Source organism: Meleagris gallopavo, chromosome 1 (assembly GCF_905368555.1).
Source record: "Meleagris gallopavo chromosome 1, MGAL_WU_HG_1.1, whole genome shotgun sequence".
NCBI lineage: Eukaryota > Metazoa > Chordata > Aves > Galliformes > Phasianidae > Meleagris > Meleagris gallopavo.
In genome coordinates, this window is record NC_139404.1 from 50,038,786 (window position 1) to 50,057,282 (window position 18,497).

At 52.4% G+C, this 18,497-nt stretch overlaps 1 protein-coding gene across 1 annotated transcript; it reads left to right on the forward strand.

Annotated features, from left to right (window-relative positions):
• The first annotated feature begins 2,001 nt into the window (after window positions 1-2,001).
• Window positions 2,002-15,046, forward strand: PDGFB (platelet derived growth factor subunit B). Its single transcript, XM_010710865.4, has 7 exons — window positions 2,002-2,888; window positions 7,428-7,524; window positions 10,276-10,359; window positions 10,580-10,785; window positions 12,448-12,589; window positions 12,889-13,054; window positions 14,017-15,046. The coding sequence occupies exons 1-6, from the start codon at window positions 2,799-2,801 to the stop codon at window positions 13,023-13,025; spliced, it is 756 nt and encodes a 251-aa protein (XP_010709167.1). The 5' UTR covers window positions 2,002-2,798; the 3' UTR covers window positions 13,026-13,054; window positions 14,017-15,046.
• Window positions 15,047-18,497: the final 3,451 nt, after the last annotated feature.

The following is an 18,497-nucleotide window of genomic DNA, read 5'->3' on the forward strand; positions in this document are numbered from 1 at the left end:
CCCTTGCAGCAGCTCTTGCTCCTACCAAGCAAGAAAATTAGCAGCACTCCCTGCTAGCTGCATCCTTCTCCTCTCTGATGGTGACAGATCTCCCTGCTGAGGAGTTTAATCAGCCCTCCCACGCGCAGGCTGTTCTGCCCTGGCACGGCGGCCAACACTATGGCACGGGGCAGCCTTGCACAACTGGAATGAGGCCACACAAGTTGCTTCAGAGCTCCTCGAAAGGCACATCATGAACATCAAATGTGTTATGGGGTTACCCAGAAGCTGGTTTGGCCATCCTCCACCATCAGTGTTCCCCCACTGACCTCTATGGTTATGGTCTTCCTTCAGCTGGTGTCACCTGGAGCGAGGTGAGGCAGACCCAGACCCTTCCCAAATCCTTTTTTTGGAGCCCCCTACAGATTTAACCCAGGTAGAGAGCAGGGCAGCAGCTCCATTCTGCTGGAGGGGTTGGAGAAATAACTAGTATGGTATGGAAAATGAGTGGAATTCTAAGAGTGTCCTGAGGAATTTGAGGTGGGACAGGGCTAGCACTGCTGGAGCATCTAAGGTGAAGTCCTTGCTAAAGTGTCTGGCGGTGGACGCAAGAGCAAAGGTATGTGTTGCATTTCTCTTCCTCCCACTTGAGCTTCAGGCTGGGACAGCACCTGAGGGACTTTCAGGACAATCTTCGTGTTCCACTCCTGCAGATTTCCTGGGCTCTGAGACTGGCACAGCTCTGCTGAATGCCACATTGGTGGAGAAATCCTCCCTCGTCTTCTGGGGTAGGGGCAATTGCTGTGATCTTATGCAACCTAAAGGCATCTTGATCCCTTGCAACCCAAGGGCATCTTGACGTGCTGCCCAACCATAAGGTCCTTCCATTTTGCAATTGAATTCCGTGATTCTGAAAGGGAAAGATACAGACATTCCCCAACCTCATTATGACCTTCCAGACCAACCCTTTGGTCCAAAGTCAGGTTGGAGACGTAACTATCCAACTCGGAGGCGTTGTCATGCCTACTATGCAAGGACGCTTGATGACACCTCGCATAGTGTATATGTGAGGGCTGGCGTGAGGTGGCGTGTTTCAGAGAGGATTGGCTGCATGAGAAACCCAGATAGTCTGAGAGAGAGTGTGTGATGCTGCGAGATGAGGCCATGAGGGTGTGCGCATGTGAGAAAGGAAGGGAGGAGAGGGGGAGAGTGAAGGAGAACACATGGATGCTCAGGGATGTGTGAATGAGATGAAATCTGCACGTAGCCGAGCATGCGACGTAGCAGAGAGGAGGAGAGGGAGATGCTTGGGATGCAGAGCGATCGCCTGCTGAGTGCCTGCAGTGCATGACACTGCAGGAATGTGTCGGCGCAGAGCAGGCTGCACAAAGACGTGTGCTTTGCGAGTGTGCAACTCCACACCGGGAGATCGCCCGTATGCACATGAGAGGGCGTGCGTACGTGTGTTTTTGCAATAGGTTGTGACTCTTTCCTGAACTCACCTGTTAGCAGCCTTCCCTCCCCCCCAGCACTCTGCTGCTGGCTCAATTTCCCTTCAGATGTTTATTACATTGTGGGGATAATCACGCGGCAAAACACCTCCCGGTGCCACGAGCAACACCAGATTGCCTTGCAGCAATGTTTCGATTTCTCTGGCTTTTTTTTTTTTTTTTCCTTGCTTTTTTTTCCCCTGCACACAAAGAGATGCAGCTATGAAAGGCTCTCTCCTCGGAGTAAGTATTGCAAGGGAAGGAGCCAGGGGAAACGGGCTCCCAAGAACCCGGGGCAAAAAAATAAACTCCCGTGCCGGGAACTCTGCTTTGCTTATCTCTGCCTGAGGAGGAAGGAATTGCCGTCCCCGTTCCTCCAAGCCACGTTAAAGGGGGTATCATAGAGTTAGTCATTTTTAATTAATTAATCATTCCAATGAACACACTTTTATTTTGTCAGCCAGCAGCAGCTAGATTTTTCACTTGATACTCGGCGAAGAGGAGGATGGCAAGTTATGCTCCACCCATCTCTCCTTTATAAAAGCTGCAGCCCCGGGTGCCAGTTCAGTCTCTCCCAGCTCGCCGCTGCAATAAAGCCCCACCAGCTCGCTCTGCTCCCATTGCATTTCACTTTTTCGCTTTTCCCTCAGCAGGGTGCAGGAGGTGGCCGGCTCTGAGGCTCATCGAGGCTTGCACACACAATCCGGAGCAATAAAACCCCTCTGATTGCCCTCACCTGTCTCCAAACCAAAGCAAAACCAATTGCCGGTGTCGGGAAAGGGACGGCACCAGAAGCCAGCGCCCGGCGTGGGGATCCTATCTAAAGGGGAAGATCCGATCTAAATGGGCAGGTCTGATCTAAAGGGGAAGATCTGATCTAAAGGGGAAGATCCAATGTGCAGGAACATCTGAAGGAACAGGAAGAAAGAAAAAGAGCATTTTAAAACAAAAAGGAGACGCTGAGGAAGACTCTATTTTTGGATTTTGCACCAAACTTAGGAAAAGTTGTTTTTATTTTAATACATTTTTTTTTCCCAAGAACACTGCTGCCTGTTCCTAGAAGCTCTTCTTTTTCAATGCGCATGCATTTAAGAAAGCAAGAAGACCAAGAGGGAAAATAGCACACGGACTACCTGCTAAGGAGCCACTCATTGGAACACATAGTTGGATGCCCGGTGCTCAGAGGAGCTTCTCCCCACCCACCCTATGAGATAGCAGAGCCCCTCAGCCCTGCTCCCCGCACCCCCCGGTGCTGAGGCGATGGGGACCGGCAGCCTGCTTGCTGCCTGAGGCCGGCTGCCAGTGCTTCCCCCCCAGGGCTCTCCGTCCATGTGCCCGCAGCCGGCGGGGCCTGAAGCCGGCATGAATTTCGGCGTGGTCTTCGCCGTCATCCTGTCCCTGCCCCTGGCCCGCCTGGAGGTGAGTCCCATAGAGGAGAGCTCAGGGGAGAATAGGGGGAGGTGGGGAGGGGATCTCGGTCGTGCTGCCACAGATGGGGGAGGGCTGTGCCTGCAGGGTGTGAGGGCTGTGGGGTGTTTTGCCCCAGTTCCTCAGGAATATGGGTCGGGGCTGGGGTTGGGAAGGGGCTGCCCTTGTGGGTATCCTGGCACCTGGAGTCCTGGGACCCCAAGATATGTTGTGTCCTTCGGTCTCATGTAGGATTTTGGTGCTGCAGTGGCACAGGCTGCCCAGGGAGGTGGTGGAGTCACTGTCCCTAGAGGTGTTCCAGAGCTGTGTGGATGTGGCACTGAGGGATGTGGTCAGTGGGCATGGTGGGGATGGGCTGGCAGCTGGACTAGGTGATCTTAGAAATCTTTTCCAATCTAAATAATTCTATGACTGAGGGGATCAAAAAGATGCAGTGCCCAGTTCCCACTGCAGCCCTAGACAACCAAGCCATGTGTCAATGAGCAGCTCAGCTCAATCTTCCACCCCAACTTTCCTCCCTTTGCATCATGTCTGCCTCTTCCTTCTCCATTTTCAGGCAGTCCCATTCATGGGTGGCAGGGAAGGGACCAGATCATGGCATCACCACCCCAGAGGCCCGTTTTGCCCAAGCCACAAAGGGAAGCAGCTAGAGCTGCGGGCTGCCCAGTGGTTAAGTTTGTTTTTGGCAGAAGATGACATTTCCTCTGTGAGTGGCTCAGATTTTGCTCTCCTATGCAATACCAAACATCAGCTCTGGTTGGTGCTGGGGTAGGGCAGATGTGCCCAATCCCAGGGCCCTGCTGATATGCAGGGTTAGAGCTTGGCAATTCTGGTTCTCCTCTGGGTTTCTTAGGAGGAATAGTGACATTTATCATTTTATGACTGGAGAACTGAGAAGGCTTCCGCATGAGCAGGCAGAATCACAGAATCATTAACGTTGGAAAAGACCTCTAAAATCACCTAGTCCAACCGCCAGCCCATCCCCACCATGCCCACTGACCATCAGTGCCACATCCACACGGTTCTGGAACCCCTCCAGTGACAGTAACTCCACCACCTCCCTGGACAGTCTGTGCCAGAGCCCAATCAGTCCCAACATCTGCTTCAAAGGTGGCATGTCACCTCCGCATCAGGAGCACAGCATGACTCCTACCAGGCTGCAAACAGCCGGCATCCTCCGGAGGTGGCTTGCACCCCCACTCAGCCCTGCCAGGGACAGTGCAGCTGAGACTGAGATAGGGTCTCCCCAGTCTCTCCCCCTTTTCCATCACACCCACTGGGAGCTGGAGGGCCCTGGAGCCCCTTCAGAGGGAGGGAGCAGGAGCACGCGCCCCAGCGGGAAAATATTTGCCAGTTGGAAAGTGAGGATGCAAACTGATTTGCATTTGCCCCACGGGCTGCAATAGCTGCCTTACAACATTTATGGAGATGGGCTGAGCCAGGCGTGGCTTTGCCTGGGTGAAGCCCTGTTGGCAGGGCTTTCTGGAATTCCCAAGGAATGGGGTGCGGCTGAGCATTCAGCAAGGTAGCTTGGGTTCTGCCGTGCCTCTTCCTGTTGGGAGGCATCAGGGCTCATCCCAAGCATTAGGGAGTGACAAGGACACTGAAAGCTAATGCAGCCAGTGATGGATGGATGGATGGATGGATGGATGGATGGATGGATGGCACGCCAGGGGTAAGCTGGTGGATGGAGCCGGGACCCGTGCTTTGCGCCATGGCAGCATCCCACATGGAAGTGGTTCTTGCAAGGAGGGTTGTCCCCTCCTGCCATGACCCCTGGCATAGCCAGCATGGAAATTCTCAGAAAGTTTCCTTTGCTGGGCAGAGGAGCAGATAGCTGGGTGTTCCCCTGCCTGAGACCAGCACATGGGTATATAGAAACAGTGCCCAGAAAGAGAGCTGGAGCATGTCCTCAGCTTCTTTCTCCAGGCTTGGAGGGTCTCTCTTCCCTCCCTGTTGCAGTCTCTCCTCCATACCACCTCTGCTAGCCGTAGAGATGCTGCACCACCAGGAAGGACTCAGCAGCTCTTGCCTGAACATGGAACCTTTCAGCATCCCCAGTGCTCAAAATCCTACGCTGGCAGAAAGCTCCAGAAGTGATGGGGCTGGGGGCAAGGCTAATTTTACAGTGTCATAGGACAGAGGCAGCTTGTGGCTGAGTGCATGCGGGTTCATAGCAACCCCAGCTGCTGAGATCTAGGAGGAGGTCCTGTCCTTGCACCCACAACCTGCACGTGGCTCTGCTGTAGGACGTGCATGGCACTGGGAGAAGGGGAGGGGACGTCCCTGCGGGTGTAGTTCGGGGAAGAGCCAGGCACTGGGGGCAGAGGGAGGGAGGGAGGGAAAAACAAACTTGCTTTCTTCTAGGAATTCAGCGGCCATGCAGGAATATGGGGCCAGGCCTTGGGGCATTTGACAGCCAGCCAGGAGTCCATTGAGACAAAAGTCTTCTTTGATCTGCCGCGCAGTTAAAAAAAGGAGATTGTTAACCTGTGTTAGGCAAATAACTCCGAGGAGCTGTTAAGCAGGAAAAGCACCAGCTGCTTGGGCTGTGCTGCTGGAGATCCCTCCTCTTTCACTGCTCCCCACCTCTCAACCCCATGGGATCAGGTGGTGCTGGACCCTAAAACCTCCACACCAGGTATCCCTAGGTGTGCAGCCCTTGGTTGGGTTCAGGAGCCAGCAGCAAGGTGACACCCAACCTTGTCACACCTACCAATGCTCTCCCCCAGCGGGTGGTGGAGTCTAAAATAAAAGTCCCATTTCCTACACATATTAAGTATCAGGAGGGAGCAGGGGCATCAGTGCACAGCAGTGTTCATGCACAAATGCTCTCAGCTGACAGGTGCAAGCACTAAAAAGCATTTCACCACCTGGTGCTGAGAATTGCAAATGACTGCTTTGCACCATGCATGGCGCAGGTTGGGGAGGTGCCCCAGAGCTCTCATTGCTGGGCTGCTGGTCCTGCTCGTCCTCACACCACGGGGTTGTCAGAAGGCATCTTCATTGCGCAGCGATTCAGTGATCCCTGAATGATGTGAGTCACTCCCTTGCTGTGCATCCATCACTGAGGCTGAAGAAGTGATGCCTGGGGCTCTGAAATCTGCATCCAGACCTGCTGTGAGATGTGACAGGGACAGAGAGGGGCACAGAGGCTTGAGGGGGTCACCCTGCACCACCCCTGCTTGTGTTGCCCCATGCTTGCAGGGCTCAGGGGGCTCTGACTAGTGGGTCCAGCTGTGCACCTAACATCTGTCCCAGGAGGTTTCTGTCTCAGCATTCAGCCACCACGTTTGTCACCATATGAAGTACCCGCTCACTGGGATGGGAGCACTCCCACTGCCCCATCAGTAGAGGCGATGGGTGGGTGGCCAGAGGATCCATGTGTTTGGGATTGTGCCACCCACCTGCTGCTTTTCCCCAGGAAGAAAAGAAACGTTCCGCCCTGAACCCATGCAGGGAAGGAGCAGCACTACACCGGAGGGACCACACACATGCCACTGACCGCCCATAAAAGCCCACATGAAAATCCTGATGCTTCGCAGGCGCACGAGCCAAGCTCTGCTCTCAGTTACAGGGCACAGTGCGGGGCTGTGCCTCCAGAGGCATCCAGCACCCCGCTGAAAGAACTTCTTTTCCACATGAGTAGCCCTGAATGGAGAAAGCTAGGAGCTAAGCAAACACTCCGGCCAGCACTTTCCTCCTCTCTTTTTCTCCTCTTTCGGAAGTATGCTTCAATCAGTGCTTGCTTTCCCACACCACTCCTTTGTTGTTGCCTTGTGTGCTGCCAACGGGACCCATTTAAGGTTGCGTAAGATTCCCAAGAGATTGATAGTGTTGCACCTGCCTGCAGGTTTATCATCCGATGTCTACAGACCTGGTGACTTCAGGTTGTTGGCACCAGCGCCTGGTGACGTCCCAAACCAGCCCTTCTGCCCACCCTTGTTGTCCTCCCAGCACTGTTTGCAGTTGCACTCGAGCTGCGAGCTCAGCTGCAAAGGTCCATCTGCCTCTCCACCCCAAAGCTCTGTTTTTTAAGAGTATGCAAATGGTGGATATAATTGGGCCGCTGTGGTTTGAAAACACGCGCATGCACACGCACATACACCCGGTAATCTCACAAAGCCTGCGAGGGAGTTTCATAACGGAGGGAAATATTGGGAAGGTTTTATCTGATAGCGTAAGGGAAGTCTGTTAAAATGCCTGTACTGCAGGCAGCAGGAATGAGGGGCCACCTGGAGAAGTCATACGGTACCGGAGGAGGAAGCATTGTTGACTGCTTTTGTCATGCTGAGGACTTCACTGCAGAGCTGTGGCATTTCCTTGCATTTTTTAGGGCCTACCAACCACTTTGGTAGTGGTTTCAGGTTCATACTTTCATGAGGCTGTGTCTTTCTCACTATTTCACTGGTTCTGCTGAGCTTTCCCCCGCGCTCCTTTGATTCCCCACACTCCATGATGCAGCATTTGCACATCACCCCTCTAATGCTCATTTTCCTTCTTTTTTTTTTTTTTCTTGTCATCTGGCAGGGGGACCCCATACCTGAAGATATCTATGAGATTTTGGGTGGCAGCTCCGTGCGCTCCATCAGTGACCTCCAGCGTGCCCTGCGGATAGACTCCGTAGGTAAATCTCCTCTTCACCAAACACTCCTCTCTCGTTCCTTTGCTTTTTCGGGAGAAGGGAGGGAGCAATCCATCTTCCAGCAGGCGCACTCCCTCATACCCCACTATCAATGCAGCAACCAGGAGCACGCCCATGTTGGGGTCGGAACTCGATGATCTCTGAGGTCCCTTCCAATCCAAGCCGTTCTGTGATTCTGTGATTCCACGATTCTGTAATTCCTTAACCACTCAGGGGTTGAGCTCTGGGCATTTACATACCCAATCCCCCTGAACCTACGGGAGTTAGACAAGTAGATGCTTCTGTGGATCTCCAAACCTGCCAGGTCTACAAAAATGGTAGGGGATGGGTAAGGGGAGTACTTGGAGCAGGGACCAGCACTTCTCACCTTGCAAGACGCACAGGCAGCAGGGCTCGCGCTGGCCAAGGGTCAAGTTAGGAGGTGGAGGAAGGCGAGGTGGAAGCAGGAGAAAGAGGGCTGAACGATTCCCCGCTTGAGCTTGCGAGAGAAGCCACGTGCTCGGGGGCGAAATCAAGCTGGCCGGGGTAGCCCTGCCTCACCTCCTGCCCCCAGATAAGAGCTCCGGGGGCTGCAGTGCCACGGGGTCACTTGGCGCACAGCGATGGAGCGCACAGGGGTCGGCACGTGTGGGAATTGGAGCACGCGCCACGGCGGCTGGGCTGGCCCAGGAATTTATTTATAAACGGTCTCTTCAGAGCAAATTCCTTTCTATTCTAACCGTGCTCCCGCCTGTCGTCCCCCGGCCCCCCCAGCTCGCCTTCTTTCTCGTGTTTTGTCTGTTTGGAGCTTTGTAATCCTTGCCGAGACACTATCTACGGGGGAACAGAATTTCCTGCTTTTGTTTCCTATGCCAGTCCAACCACTGGCGCAGTCTCAAAAGCATTCCCGCTGCCTTTCAAAACGGCCCTGGAGGGGCAGGGGGGGGAACGCGAGGGGGAGGGCACCAGCTGCGTTCTGCTATTGTTTGCCTTAGAAAGAGGCGACGAGGCTCCCCACCACCGCCACGGCCGCTCCCTGCCCTCGCCCGTTCCCTCCTCCTCATCCACCAGCCGCACAATGGGGCAACTTCCAAAATTAGCCCCTCCGGATTGATTGTCCCAAGCTGGTCCCCTCCCCGCCCCGAGCCTCTTCGGTGCCGGCCCGGCGTGTAGAAGGACAACCTGAAGAGGGAGGGACTCGCTTTTTCAATAGGAGATTTGTTTCGAGTCAACAGTTGTTGCTATTTTTCTCCCTCCCTCTCCTCTCATCAGCTTAACCTTTGCACAAAAGGCAGCCCCCACCCTCGCTGGATGAAATGCAGGATGGAGGGGTGGGGAGATGCATGCGGTCTGTCATCTCCCGGTGCCCAAGGAAAGATACATCTCTATCGCAGCCACCAGCTGCCTTCAAGGCTGAGAAATACGGCGAGCAGTCTCTTGCTGCCTTGGAGAGCCAAAGGGTACACAGCAGGCTAGAGAGCTTGGAGTCATCAGTTTCACTTGAGGTTCCTGGCACTGAGCACAGGGACACAGAGAGCTAGGATCAGGAGTTCCAGGAGCCAAGTGGACTGAGATGTTTCTTTCCTGAGCTTAAAAACTCCTATAGACCCAACAACTAAGGTGTGTTGGGTGGGAGTCATCTCCGTTAACTATGGCTGCCCACTGGCTAGCCATGGCCACTTAAGCCAGTCACCCAAACACCCTCTGTAGCCCTTGGAGAGCTGTAGGTCCTTATAGAGCATGGCCCACCAGATTCTAGGTGTCTGCCTCTGGATGAAATGAATGGTGACCCAGAAGTGATCACACCTCTTCAGACACTCCGAAGGGAGTTCCCCTCATGCACAGATGTTGGCTGAACAGACACAATTCCTCCTCATGTATGCAGCTTCTGTGCACATAACCCAAATCCTTCAGTAGCTGCTTCAGAACTGAGCGGAGAGCAGCATCCCTACTGGGAGGGCTGTGCTCGGATAGCACTGAGGAAAAGGGATGGGATGTGATGGATATGGGAAGTCTGCTCCAGCACATATCTGATAAACAGAGATCTTCCACTGGCCCAGATTCCCTGTAAGAATATTGCTCCCTTGATGCTGACGTCCATTCAGCTTCCTTCAGCTGCTAAAGCAGGCCAGAGAAGGAAAGAGCTGTGGCCGGGTGGGAGCTATCTCTGAGCGCAGCCATTGTCCGCTGCTCAGGAGGGGCTGCATGTTGGAGTGCTCCGTAGGGACTATGGGCATTTCTCTATTCAGCACTTCCTATGGGAAAAAGTGGAGGGGTGGGAAGGCCCTGCACAGAGCTGGGCTGAATGCTATCTGTTTTCTTCTCCCATCTTTAACAGAACTACCTCCTGTTCCTGCAGCTTACCGTGGTGCAGTAGAGGGGAAAAACAGCCATTTTAGCTTCACTTTCACGTTCTGCTATCAAACTGACTCTAGCCTAGAGATTCTTAAGCTGGGCTGTGGACCCGCAACATCCTGGTTGCAGAAGACCAAACTGAACCCCTTTGCTGCTCCTCTCCCACTCCAGGTCACAGCTGTGACTTTGCTGTGGATTTACACATGCACGACACCCCAGGGCCTTGGCCCATACCTCTGCACTGTGTTTGGTGGGCAAAGCACCAGTGCCCTATGGTTGGACTAGGTGATCACAGTGATCTTTCCAACCTTCATGATTCTATGATTCTACTGTTGTATGATTCTATGATTCTTCTCCTGCCTCTGCCCGCTGCTACCATCTCTCTCCTTCCCTTTGCAGAGGAAGACAGCTCTAGCCTGGACCTGAATGCAACTCAGCCCAGCCAAAACCATGTGTCCCTGGCTCGAGAGAGGCGAAGCCTTGGTGAGTGTGGAGTGCTGCACCTCATATGCGTGCTGGGGTACAGATTATAGTACATGTGGAGGCACTGTTTCCAGGAGGGAGGTGGGCAGGTGAGCAAAGAAGAGCATGTGAATGTGGCAAAGCCATATGGGGTCTGTTCCTCTCCCCACTGATGGCTGCAGCAGGTTGATAACAGTTGCACAGCCTCTTTCATCCTCACTTCTCCTCTCGGCCTCTACAGATGCTCTGGCAGCAGCAGAGCCAGCTGTCCTCGCCGAGTGCAAGACGCGGACGGTGGTCTTTGAGATCTCCCGCGACATGGTGGACAGCACCAACGCCAACTTCGTGGTGTGGCCGCCCTGCGTGGAGGTGCAGCGGTGCTCCGGCTGCTGCAACAACCGCAACGTGCAGTGCCGCCCCATGCAGATTCGCATCCGGCACGTCCAGGTAAGGCAGCTCCCTAAACCCCAAACCCTCATGCAAGGCTCACATAGCTGCCCGTTCCCTGATGCTTTCTTTACGGTCACGTGGTCCTGCATGATCCATACAGTGCTGCAGTCTCTGGCATGGTGATGTCTGTGCTTTTGCTGTCCAGCAGCTGGGAACTGTCACTGCAGCAGTGTTCCTATGTCTTGAGAGGGCTTCATCTTCTGTGTTAGAGCAGAAGAACCAGGATGAGGCACTGGCACAGGTTGCCCAGAGAGGTGGTGGATGTCCCGTCCCTGGAAACATCCAAGGTCAGGCTGGAGGGGCTCTGAGCACCCTGATCGAGCTGTAAGCATCCCTGTTCATTGCAGGGGAGTTGGACTAGATGACCTTTAAGAGTCCTTTCCAACTCAAATGATGAATCAAACAAACCAGGATACTGTTTTCAATGCAGAAAGAGGAGGGCTCGGTGATGTCAAGGCTCCATCCCTCAGCTGCAACAGGTGTTGCAGCAGCTTCTCCTCTTTGCCAGCCCCACAGTTACCTGCTGAGCCAGTCCAGAAGCAAAAAGACACCTGACAGCTCACCTCTCTGTCCTTCTCTCTGCTAACAGTGATCCTCTTTCAGCTTCCTCCCAGACAGCTCTTTTAAAAATAATACTCATCCTGCATTAATCCCCTGCCTGAGCCCTAAGAGACTCCCCCAGGCAGAGGTTGACTGGGAAATATTGCATTCAGGCAGCTCTGTTCGTCAGGAAATTCCTTTCTCAGAAAAGCCAGGCTGAAATGAGGGAAAAGCAGGGGGGGTGCAGGAGTTGTTTTTGTGGAAAAAGCAAGTGAGAGGTCAAAAGCCAGCCACAAAAAGTGACCTGGAAATGGTTTCTTTGAGGACAGAGGTCTCACTATTGTTTGGCTGGAAGTGTTTGTCTAGTGAGCAGCGTGTGGTCTGAAGCACATGGAGTGGGCTTTCAAGGAAAGATAAACAGCGTGGCCGCTACAGTGCTGCCCTAGGGATGCTGCTGGGGGCAGTGGGTTTGAAGGAATTCAATCCCACAGGCAACTATTTATAGCTGCAGAGCACTTAGGGACTGTGTGCTTGTCAGATAAGCTGAATGGGGTCAGACCCAGAATGGAAGAGCCCCAGGCTGTGGTGGGATGCAGCGTGAGCCTTCCCTGAGTCAGCACTGGTGGAGAGTCCGAGGGAATTTCCAGAGCACCACCTTCCTCTGAAACAGAGGACTTCAGCCCCATGAGTTGTTAAAGAGCTGCAGACAGATTCAGACAGGCCTGGTGAGGCTATGTCTGCTCACATCAAGCACAGGCTGTTCTCTTTTTGCCCTTCCTGCGGGATCCTGCGGTGATTAATTCTGGTTGCCCCCACGTGCACGCCATCCCGGCCGTACAGTTTCTGCATGTGGTCAGCCACTCATTCTACTCCCCACCAGCAGCAGAGACAAGTTAGGAATGGGAGAAACAAGCAGTCAAATCCAAGTTTAGCTCTGCCCTGCTGGTGTGTGCAAAATTAGTTCTATATACACCACCCCTGGTCTCAAGCTGTGTGCTCTCCACTGCCTTCTGCCCTGATAGGAAGAGAGCCAGTGTGTAAGTGCACAGACACTGATGATTTCTGCAGAGTGGGAGCTACAGCGGTGTTCATCTTTGGGCTGCATCTCTCTTGAAATAGGTGAACAAGATCGAGTTTGTCCAGAAGAAGCCAGTATTCAAAAAAGTCGTTGTGCCTTTGGAGGACCATGTGCAGTGCCGGTGTGAAGCAGTGTCCCGGCCGCCCCCCAGGAGCAGCCGGCCAGCACCCCGTGAGCAAAGACGTAAGGACCTCAGCCTTTGTAGTGCAGGGGGAAGCTGGGGAGGGAGGAATGAGCTCCCTGCTGGGTGGTGAGGCAGTGGCACAGGCTGCCCATAGAAGCTGTGGTGCCCCATCCCTGGAGGTTCAAGGCCAGGTTGGATGGGGCCCTGCGCAGCTGAGCTGCTGGGTGGCAGCTCTGCTTACAGCAGGAGGTGCGACTGGGTGAGACTGCAGACCTCTTTGGTGACAGTGCATGGGGAAAGACACTCCAGCATCATCCATCTTCCCCGCTCTGTACGCTCTCCCCTCTCTTTTTGGCAGGCTTGTCGCCGTCGTTCACCACAGCCGCCATCTCCCAGAGGAAGCGGGTACGCCGGCCGCTAGCACAGAAGAGAAAACACAAGAAATACAAGCACGTCAACAATAAGAAAGTGCTGAAAGAAATCCTCATAGCATAGAAGTGCTGGCAGGGGAGAGAGAGCACAAGGCAAGTGACAGCAAGCTGTTTTTTTCCCTGGGTCAGGGTTCTGTCCTGGTGCTTTGGACCCTTCCCACAGCACCAGCAGCAACTCAGCATGGGGATGCAGCAGGACCTGAGCGTGGGAAAAGCCCAGTGCACATGTTCCATGTATGGCTTTATGGCTCTTGGGCTTCAGCCTCCCCTTTGCCTCACTTAAAGGCAGACAGCAACCTTGACTTCTCTCCACACCTAAATTCCCGTGGGATCTGTGTTATTCATCTCTTCTGTGGAACAGCTCCTGTTCTCCTTTCTCTATTGATTCTCTGTTGAAAGAAGAGAATTAATGTTGCTCTGGGGATCCCTTTTCCTTTCATTTCATTAGTTTAGTTGGCAGAAAGACTCCGAAGCAGCAAAGCACTTGGTTCACCCCTCTCCTAGCGGGAAGCCTGTGTGCTTGAGAGAGGTCACACCAGGGAAAGAAGAGCTGGAATCTCAGGCAATAGATCTGGACTTTGTCAGTCCAAGGCCTGATTCTTCTCTCTCTGACTTGTGTAAACAGGAGTAATTCCCTCATCACCAGAAGAATTTTACCCCGCCACAGCTGTTTGGAGGAGCCTGGGTCATGCCTCACTCAGGATAGGGGAACAATGACTCTTGGGATCTGGGGACAGATCAGCTCAGCTCTGGCTTGAACTATCTAGAAGGAAATATAAAGAATGTCAAAAGCCCTCATGAGCTCTTCTGTTTGGTACTTGAGCATTTCTGGAGGAAATGGCAGAGGGTTATAGGCTGTCTAAGGAGGTGGTGGAGTCACCATCCCTGGAGGTGTTCCAGAATACCTGGTGTGGATGTGGCACTGAGGACATGGTCAGTGGGCATGGTGGGGATGGGCTGGCAGTTGGACAGGGTGATCTTAGAGATCTTTTCCAACCTTAATGATTCTATGATTCTTTATCTTAATGCTGTGCCTGTTTTTGTTTGCCCTCCAGGTTTATTTAATATATTTGCTGTATTGCCCCCATGGGGTCCTTGGAGTGATAACTTTTCCTCTTTGCCAGTCTGCCTCAACGACTGAATCAGGCGGCAAATGGTGCTTCCCTTTCCATCAGTGGACCTTCTCCTACCGAAGACTCTCCCTTCTTTCATTTATTAACATTTTAAAGTTTTACAAAAAACAAAACAAACAAAAAAAAAACCAAAAAAAGAAAAAAGACGAACACAGTTTTTTTATATATATATATATATATGTATATGTATATATATATATATACATATGAGAAAAGAACAAAGTAGAAATGAAACCACAAACCCCCCAACACTCAACAAGGACAGGACAATGCCCTCCCTGCTCAGGTGGACAGGATGGAAAATGTGAAAAGGAGAGTGGGGCCAAATCCTTACTGGGGGGAGGAGGAAAATGAATGGACTGAAGGAGGAAGGGGCATTTTCTTCCTTCCTCATGTGTTTCTGTACGGCCGGGGCCCGGCTGAGATCAGCACTTGCACTGGACCTGCAATTTGACACAGGCATATCTCAGACTGTGGACGGCATCCCATGATGGAAAATGCACTATATGGACTTTTATCACCTTACCTGGACAGAGATCTATTTTTAACGTGCGTGTGTATATTTTATTTGAAAAAGAAAAACCAAAACCACTGAAATATACGACATCTCGGGGAACAGAAGAAAAAAAACAAAACAAAGCAAAATGAAAACAAAGAAGCCAAATGCCATTCCCTCCCTTTTCCTCTCCTGCTCCTGGTGCTGACTGGAAGGTGTTCCGACCGAGGGGAAGGAGCAGCCGGCGACAGAGCCGTCCCCGTGCCCCGGCCCTGCCGAGGAGCTGACTTTGCACATGCTGGTGGAGAACTCAACTTTCCAGGCTTGGACTCAGAGTATTTTTTAAATTTGCTCTGTATGTGTGCGCGTGTCTATGTGTGTATATGTATACGTGTGTGTGCGTGTGCGTGCGTATTTATACATACCTATATAAATATATATATATATGTTCTTAAATGGATTTCATTCCCAGTGGCAGGCAGTTTGGAGGCACACGTCCCCCTTGGCTCTATTGGGTTGGCATTGCACTGCTCATTGCCTGCGAGTTTGGGGCCAAGACAGGCAGTTCCCTGCCCGCAGCTCTCTGCCTCGGGTGCTCTTTTCTCTCCCTTTCCACCAACACTCAGCACCACTTCCTCGCAGGAGGTGAAGCGGCAGTGCAAGGCGATGAACAACAGCCAAACTTAGAAGCATGACTTAATTTCATCAAGCTGTCCTCGCCTGCTCTGTGGTCCTGAAAGCAGAATCATGTCATTCTCCCCTGGCCTCTTTAACCCCTTCGTGGGTGTCCTGTGCACCGTGCCTTCATTGGTCTTCAGTTCTCCCATCTTTTTTTCTTTCCCCTCTCAAACTCCATCAGGATTTTACCCATTGGATGTTTCAAGCTCCTGCAGGGAGTGAGCTGTGCACCCCTTCATCATCTCCATCCTAAATGGGAATTCCCACTGTGGAACTTTGGCACTCCTGCTCCAACTTGGCAGCGTCATGCATGGAGTCACCCAGCAAAGCCCCGGGGGAGCTGGGGGTGGGAGCAGAGCCACACTGTGGGGCTTCTCAGGTTGTGTATGGGGTCAGCCCCTAGCCATCGAGTCTTAATGCGCTTCGCTTTCCTCTTCCAAAATGTTTCCTTCAGTTTGTAAAGATGGTGAGGCTTTATTTTATTTTAATTTTTTTTTTTTGCTTTTTTTAACGTAAGATTAATTTATATTCAATACTGTATTTAAAGTTGTAAACAAACAAACAAACAAACAAACAAAAAAAAAAAAGGAAAGCAAACCAAACCTCTCAAAGAACATTTTCTTTTGTGAGCTGAAGGAAATACAGCAGAGGCACACACAGCTCATGGTCGGGCACAGTGGGATTCCCAACGCCTCCTGTTTCATTTTCGGAACACTTACACCCAAGCTGCAGCACAGAGCGAACGCTGCAGGGAAAGTCCTGCTTGCTCCCATAAGGGCAGCTCGGCATGCACCTGCCCGCAGCATCTTTGCCAGCTCATGGGCTTCTCCGAAATGAGTCAGGCCTTGGGGATTTCTTATAGAGGGTCCCCTTCTCGTTAGCAGCTCCACTTGGAGGCACGGCCAGAATTTCCCTGTGCTTTCATCGCAGCGCCGGATTCCTCTGCTTTGAAGGAGCTGGGACGGTGTTTATGCTCTTCAAAGCTGTGCAAACATTCAGCCAGGTCCCCCCTTAGTCACACCGTCTAGACGCCGTCAGTCCTTCCCTTCATCAGAAGGGCTGCTGCCTTTCCTGTTCCCCCGAGCAAAGGAGTGTTGCGCAGTCAGTGGGTGCAAGGCTTGGCAAAGCCGCTCGCTGGGTTTGAGTCTGGGTTTGAACTTGTGTTTGGGTTTGAGTTTGGGTTTGGGTTTCAGTTTGGGTTTAGGCTTTAGGTTTAGGTTTGGGAGAAGCATTCCCTCCTTCCAGGCAGGTGGCATCTCGAAGCCGCACTTGGAGCCCCCATCGTGACACCAGATCCACACATGGCAGGGAGTTTGGACACTTGGGGCACCAAGGCAAGGCAGGACATGGAGGGGAGAGGGGATGCATCCTATAGTGGCCCCAGCATGCTGTCCATGCACAAGAACCCAGTGGGTCCTGGGGGTGGAGGAGCTGCCTATGCCAAGCAAGGCACACAGAGGGAGGAAAATATGAAGAATTAAAATCTACTTAGGAAAAAAGAGCCCACAAAGCTCTTCTCAAAGTGGTGCAGCTGTTCACAACTCGCCTTCACACAGCCTGTGACCAAGCAGAGCCATGTCCCCCCTGAGCTGTAATCTGCTGTGACCAAGCAAACATGTTGCAGACCTGGGAATTTCCCCTCTTAAAAGGCATCGGGAAGGAGCCAAATAGCCTCGGCTGCTTCCAGCTTTCATCCTGGGATTAGCGGAACGAGGAATCCCTGGGCCCCAAAATCCAAGTGGGCTGCCAGGGTTTTGGAAGCAGAATAGACTTGGAAAACACAGTCCCTTGGAATTACCAACTCAGCCAATGGAACTGTTTGCAAACAATTAAGCAGTGACCCAAAAGTGGGGAGTCAGGAGGTTTGTGGCTTGACAGTCAACGTCGAAATGTTTGCTGTGATTTTTTCTGCAGGCACTGCAAAAGCCAAGAGGCAGCACAGTCAGTTTGGGGATGCCGAGCAGCTTGGGAAACTCCCACGTTCCCAAATGTGCTGACCTTCAGCCAATGCAATCACTGAACTGCAGCTCCATGCCCCAAAAGCCTAGCTCACAGGGTTCTCCTGCAAGAGTAAAGAGGAGGAGAAGTGTTGAAGGCCAGATTAGATGGGGACCTGGGCAACCTGATCCATTGCCTGATTTTGTGGTTGGCAGTCCTGCTCACAGCAGGAGGTTAGAAATGGATGATCTTTGAGGTTCCTTTCAACGCACACCATTCTATGACTCTGTGATCCTCCATGCCTGGGATCAGAGCAGAGCACGATGATGCATGAACTGCAGCATGGATCCCTCGGGTGGAGGCTGCAGGGGGACCTGTACCTTTAAAGCTTACAGAGGTGTTATTTTGGTGGAAAAAGTGTTTCATGGCCGTGATGGAAATTGCATCTAACTGATTGACCAAAGAGAGAAAGAGAGAAAAGACCTTCCTTCCCTGCAATGGATTTAGGATTTTTTTTTTTCCACTAATCAAGAAGAAAAACAGAAATAACGTGCTGGGGAGCTGGGAGGAAAAGGAGGCCTCCCTGGTGTCCTATAAACTTGGGGGCTGTGAACAACACATGGTGATGGGAGCACAGGTGGCCCTGGAAAATGCGAGGCAGCCAAGAAGCATGGTACAGGGGCAGCATCCCTGGGACTGTGCGGAGACATGGCAGCATAGGTTTGACCAGACCAAATCTGTGCTCCCAAAGGATACACAAACCCAGATGAGGTCCACAAAGTACAGGATCAGAGACCTCTGCCATAAGGTTTTTCCCAACGGAGGGATGGATCTCAATAGAATGTCCCTCAACTTTGTTATGGACTCATCATCTACCTGGTGCAGCTCTCACCAGCGGGGCTGAACCTGGAGCTGAGTCCTGGCACTGGGGTTTGGCACGGATGATGCTCCTCCCTTGGCTGCTGTGAACAGCCCCGTAACCAAATAAAGGATTTTCTCAGCACAACCACCTCCAAGTGCATTAAATGAAACAAAAAGGAGCAGCTGAACAGGATCTGCACTTTTCCCCCATGATACGCATTTTCCCTTTTTCATGGATAGTTCCACCAGCTGAGCTGCAACCTATTGTTGTGCTTCTTTATTTACTTAAGTTTCAAAGCCTGTGGCCAAGAAGGAGCCACCAGAAGGCGTGCTCTAGTCACGGGCATCCACATTCCACTACCAGAGCTGCAACAGCTCCCATCTATCCATGGGTCTGCAAATGAATGTGGGGTGTGGGCGAAGAGTTGCA